Source organism: Lampris incognitus, chromosome 10 (genome assembly GCF_029633865.1).
Source record: "Lampris incognitus isolate fLamInc1 chromosome 10, fLamInc1.hap2, whole genome shotgun sequence".
Taxonomy (NCBI): domain Eukaryota; kingdom Metazoa; phylum Chordata; class Actinopteri; order Lampriformes; family Lampridae; genus Lampris; species Lampris incognitus.
In genome coordinates this window covers 30,401,740-30,407,739 of record NC_079220.1, presented here as the reverse complement: position 1 = coordinate 30,407,739, position 6,000 = coordinate 30,401,740, and the positions used below count along the sequence as shown (strand labels likewise).

The following is a 6,000-nucleotide window of genomic DNA, read 5'->3' as shown; positions in this document are numbered from 1 at the left end:
ATCCATCTAACCCTGTAAAGCAGCAACCTGGCAGGCCTGGCCAGGACGATGCTTGTGTTGCATAACTACAGCGCACCACAGCTGCTGGGAAATGACATTTAAATGAGCTGTCACAGAGAGGGATATGGGCGAGTCGGAGGGGTGTAGAGAGAGAAGTGTAGAGATATGGAAAAAGGATGACACGAGTGTAAGATTAAGTAGATTCCGTTTGCTGATGCCAGACTTGACAGGAGTGGAATAACAGCGGGAAAGTTACCCACGCAGTTTAACCTGACACAGTCCGCTTGCTCGAGTTGGGAGGAAACGGAGCCGGAAAAGTGAATTCGCTGCAGTCCGTGTGTAGGTGGCCTTGCACACCATGCACAGCGTATCTGTTTAGTGAAGGGGGAATATCAGAATGAGGGCCAGTTAGGAATATCAGCATGAGGGCCAATTGGCTGGATGGATCTGAATGCGTTTGCTCTGTGCCAGCAGGCTGGTGCCTTGTTAAAAGATGTGCCCTTAGCCAGAGTGACTTACTTACATAAGAGGTAGCTGACCACCAAAAACATCAACAGCTCATCCTTCTGCACAGTCCGGTCCCGGTGGAATGATCAGACCCTAGGACAGGCTACACCACATCTAATCTGTGTGTGTGTGTGTGTGTGTGTGTGTGTGTGTGGGTGGGTGTGGGTGGGGGTGTTTGGCGGGGGGGGGGGTGCAAGCCTTGCCTTGGGTACACAGCGGGCCACGTGAGAGTATAGAAGTGAAATGAAGTGGCTACTTGTGTTGCACTTCAAAGGAACACTGAGTCATATGCCACAAATGGAGCCCAGGGTCAGCATCTGATCTGTCGCTGGTCACTGCTTGTTTATCTACCACAACAAACATATACCAGTTTAGGGCTGCTGATAGACATGAAGTAAATGGGTATATTTCTACAAGTTCATTTTGAACTCCTTTATACGTACTTTCATACGAGCCAGCGGAGAAGAGCCGCGAGCTGGCGCGTGACAAAGAACTGCGTAAAAGTTGAGTGTTCAGGTTGCAACTTTATTTGAGCGTCGTCTTCACACCAAAACACGTACGCAAAGCTACCACACAGGATCCAAGCTCAATCTCACCATCAACATGTCGTCACGTACAAAATCCCAATGTCACCGCCCTCTCTCACGCACACACACGCACATTCAATATAATGTTCTACATCCTCACGTTACCATTGTTGACTCACTTCCTATTTTCACTTCGCTTATACTGAGTTGTTACACACTCTTACTTGACTACATTTCTTAGAACTCTGGGTGCCAAACAAATTCTTCATAATAAGAAATGTGTTAATAGCTACAATTGCCCAAACACATAAACTATGTATGGCATAAACAGGAAAAAAAAAACGGAAACCTGATTAATGGTTATGTTATATTCAGGAAATAATAATGGCTGACCTGGTGAAGAGCATCTACAAGAGAACCTTGTGACCAAACGAAATGCGTGCTGAGGATCATGAGACGGAACATAATGGGGCTGCTGCTCATAGGAACATAACTGCCCTGCAGGTTCACAAGAACCAAACAATAGATGGAGAACAAACACAAGTCTGCGGTGGTGCCACAAAACAAAAAAACAAAACATAGATACAGAGAGAATGTCTACACCTATCTTAAAAAAAATCACCTGAAACTGAGCTGAGACCCTTTAACAATGTGTCCAGAGGAAACTGAGCGACAAATCAAGCTTTTCAAAATATGAGAAAAGAAAGGAGAAATTCTTAAAGGGCTCAAACACTCCAAACCAATAATGGCAGCAGCACTGTTGGAGCTGGCAGACACTTTTTGACACACACACACACGCACACACACACACTTAAGGTTGTCCGTCGTGTCCGACGATGACAATCCTGCCTCTGTCATTTGTGAGGCCATAAGAAGACTCACAAGTGACAAGAACACACACACACACACACACACACACACACACACACACACACACACACACACACACACACACACACTGTGTCAAAAAGTATGTGTGTGTCTGATGTGTCTGAAATAAGAGAAAACTTGTTGACGCTCTTCCAGTTCTCCAGCTCTGATGCATACTGCCCCCTGGTTTATGTCTGTGGTCACTGCAGCCTGCGGAACTCAGGACCTGTCACTCAAGTTCCCGTCCTCTCTTCCACTCTCGATGTCATCATCCTCGTCGTCGTCGCCGCCTTTCCCTGCTCCGTTGAAGCCCTCCACCCTGGCCAGCAGCAACGGCAGGTTGATGCCAAGGCCCGTGAAATCCTCCTCCTCCTCATCATCCCTGGGGGGATAGAAGCGCCTCGCCTTGGCTACAAAATCCTCAGCTGCATCCAGGTATAAGAGACGGTCCTGCGAGGGAGTTGTTGGAGACAGAGAGAGAAGGATGGACAGAGAGAGAGAGACAGATGGACAGAGAGAACAAGAGAGAGAGAGAGAGAGACAGAGAGGAGAGTGTGTGTTTATGCATAAAAAAACAAGTTAGGGTTGGTTCTGTCTGGACACAGGCAGTGTAGAGATGCACACAAAGCAGAAGATGATGGCGGATGGATCCATCCTACCCTGTTGTCCTCTTTTGATAAGCTCCTGTTTCTCACCATGATAAAGAGGTATCTTTCAGGTGGGGGGTCTTTGCTGTTGAAAATGGAGGTCTCGGTGTGGAGGGTCTTCAGCAGGGTGCGAGCGAGGGGAGCGTTGCGCATGCGGTCACAGGAGGCGGTGGCAGACACTGTCAACAGAGAATCAGCCTCTGCAACGAAACCTGAGGAGAAAGGCAGGAAGAGTCGAGGTTAAGGTGAGGCGATGTTATGTTTCGGTGGGACGCGCCCACGTCTCAGCTGACTGGCCTCTCACCCAAGTTTTCCAGGATGGTCTTCCACTTGTCTCTGACCTCTCGACGCGTGTCTCTCATGGCTTCGATATCAACGCTCAGACGGCGGTAGCCCTACATAGGGAGAAGACACAAGCGGTTCAACTTCTTGTTGACTTCAGAGCCTCCTTGTTTGAATTCCAGAGATGTGGACTCGAGTCATATGACTTGGACTTGAGTCAGACTCGAGTCACAGCAATGGCTTTAGATTTGACTTGACAAAATTGAAAACAACTTGCAACTCGACTTTGACTTTAACACCAATAGCCAACTCATGGCTTGACTTGGACTTCAGCCTTTTGACTCAAAAGACTTGATACCTTCTCCAAAAGCAAAGATAAGATGCTTTTAAAGAGTCTGAAGCCAATCAGCTCTTCATTTGCATAATTACAGATCCACTTTCAATCAATCTGTAAAAAACAGATTTTAAAAAGCATTAATTTCTGTAGATTTAGTACATTAACTCTGTTGTTAAAATATTGAAATGGCACTACATTTAAGGAAGGGTGCATAATGACTTGTTTAGAATGTAAAGTTTAGGACTTGGGACTTGGGGAAACAATGACTTGGTCCCACGTTGTTTTCCTCTCTCTCCGCTCTACGGATATTGACCCTCCCTGTATCTGATTTTCCCCATTAGAAAACTCCATCTTCCTTATCTCACCTCCTACCTAACACCCCCCTCTCTTTCCCTCTCGTCCATCCTGTCTTACCGTGGATCCCATCTTGGTCTTGCCTCTGGCCTGCAGCAGGGTGTAAAGGACACGGTCGTCCTCTCTCTCCGAGTGGCTGGGGTCACCAGGTTCGCTCCACAGGTTAGTCTCCTGATCACGTCGCTTTTGTACCTCCCGGTCAAAATATTCCAAGGGGTCAGGACTGTGTGAGACAGACACGCACATAGACGTTACACACTTATTCCACAATCAGAGGCATTCTATTGTGTATATGGAAATGGCACAACGCTGTATGTTGTAACAATGATGATAAATATAATAAAAATAAAGCAGATAATAAGGCAGACATGTAACAAGGGTATTGTTACATCTCTCCACTTTATGCTGATCTGACTGAATATAGTAAATAATTGTGTAAATATATGTATATAGCATATAATATATATATATGACTTATGACATATAGTGTAGGTATCATATATAGCTATATATATTATGTGATATATGACATGATGTATATATAGATAAATACAGTATTATATAACATATTTGGTTTGACATTGTTTGACTTGTATGGAGGTGTGTTGTATTTGTTTTTTCGCTCTCATTGTTACTGCTCGTTTGTTACGTTTTGCAGTGTCTTGTAAGCCCATGTGGGCTGGGCACCATTTGGTGCATGAAACTTTGTAAAATAAATGATTTACTTACTTACTTGCTGACCTCGGGTGTGAATTAGCTGCGATTAGTAATCAATGGTGAGTGACAGAGAATCAAAGCTACTTCGTAGGTACTTATTCGTAGCTGGCCTGTCGACGATCCACTTACGGAAGTAAAGGCTGCTTCTCGTCGTCCTCGTCGTTCTCAACCCAGCAGCAGCAACAGCACTGCATGCAGAACTTGATGCAAGCCGAGCCCATCTCTTCCAGACAGGAGCCACAGGCGGGTACTCGGTGTGGAGCGTTGCAGGAAAGACTTTCGAGTTTGTGTCCTCGAATTAACAGATGACTTCCTCAGGACTTTGACAAAGAGCCAGCGACCATCAGGAGAACTGTTGAGCACTGGTGGCTTCCAGTGAGGTTTCTGGCCTCATATGACATCCACTGCTTTGTTTCGGCTCCACAAAGCCACTCACCCTGTTGATGCTGCTGTGAGTTCTGCTTGTAGAGCGTCCCAATTTAAAAAAAAAAAGGGGAAAAAAAAGAAAAATGTTCAAAGTAAGATGAGGTAGCTGAAACGTATGCACAGAATTCACACCCGAGACTGACACGGCCGTCTGTTAGAAATCTGTAAATGATGGTCTCAAAAAGGGTTACCAAACAGAGATCACCAATCCCCAAACTCCATCCCAATATTCATGTCCTCCTCTGTCCAGGACCACTGCTTGATTTCTTTTCTTTTTTTTTTACTGTGTGTGAAATCAGATCCAGAAAGGATATTCACCCTCCAAATCGCAGGCCACTGAGCTCTGCTGAATCGTGAGTAAAGATGCTCAAAAATGATGATGGCCCAAGGAATGTTTCCTCCCATCAGCTAACAAAGACGGCAGTGAGAGGCTGGCTCTCTCCTCCGTGCAGAACACAAACACTCTTACTCCATAACCTCAGAAGAGAGTCACAGCATAATCATGTGAGCCGCTCCATCCATTGCCACAATAGCTGTGTCTTGCCTCTGGTTTAGCACCCCCCCCGCTCCCCCTTCAAATCAGCCTAATCACGCCTCTCATCTCTGGCTGTAACTTCTCATTGTATGGTTGTGTGGCTGCCACATTTGCAGTTGATGATCTTAATAGATTGGAATAAAAAAAAAAACTACACGAAGATGTTGTGATCTCCACATGTGGGAGCCGATGACTCAGGGTCAGGGGGTTCAAAAGTCACTGACATGGGGGGGGGGGGTTTCTTGAGGTCAACCTTTGAAAAAACTGACTATTTTTAGAAGACATGCTTGTTATAATACGTCACATCACATCGTCCTCACACATGACTGAGGTGTGAGGATGTCGTGACCGCACTTCTGATGTGCTGTCACGGGAGTGACAACCAAAGTTTTTAGTAAAGCAACACATATAAAAAAATAATACTAGTATATATCAATCAATCAAATCTTACTTTATTCAGATGCATAGGTAGGTCCATATTAAAGAGAAAAATACAACACAGGTCAACAACACAAAAATACAGCTAACAACAGTTCACAAGTCCACAATGATTAAAAACTATGCAGACATTTGTTTCAATGTTTCCAGAATGAGGAGTACCTTGTGCCACTTTGTGGAGGCTCGGTTAAGAGCATTATAATTAAATTCTTGGAATCAATTAATCGACACATAAATTTGTACATAAAATTCCTCAACAGAGCATGAAAAGTATATTATATATATATATATATATATATATATATATATATATATATATATACATGTTAATACATTTATACTTATATATTTATATTATAT

General features: G+C 44.4%; 2 protein-coding genes across 2 annotated transcripts in view; both read right to left on the bottom strand.

Annotated features, from left to right (window-relative positions):
- Positions 1-2,123: 2,123 nt before the first annotated feature.
- On the bottom strand, positions 2,124-4,462 carry mreg (melanoregulin). The gene is made up of 5 exons (XM_056288391.1): positions 4,371-4,462; positions 3,585-3,747; positions 2,856-2,946; positions 2,600-2,763; positions 2,124-2,354 (listed from the first exon to the last, which is right to left on the bottom strand). Exons 1-5 carry the CDS (start codon positions 4,460-4,462, stop codon positions 2,124-2,126), a joined length of 741 nt encoding a protein of 246 aa, XP_056144366.1.
- A 197-nt stretch (positions 4,463-4,659) lies between these two features.
- The window catches only part of stard3 (StAR-related lipid transfer (START) domain containing 3), a 43,795-nt gene continuing 42,454 nt past the window's right edge, over positions 4,660-6,000 (bottom strand). Inside the window, exon 16 of the transcript XR_008810839.1 lies at positions 4,660-4,699. The gene's annotated coding sequence lies outside the window, so the exon portion shown is untranslated. The remainder of the gene's footprint in view (positions 4,700-6,000) is intronic.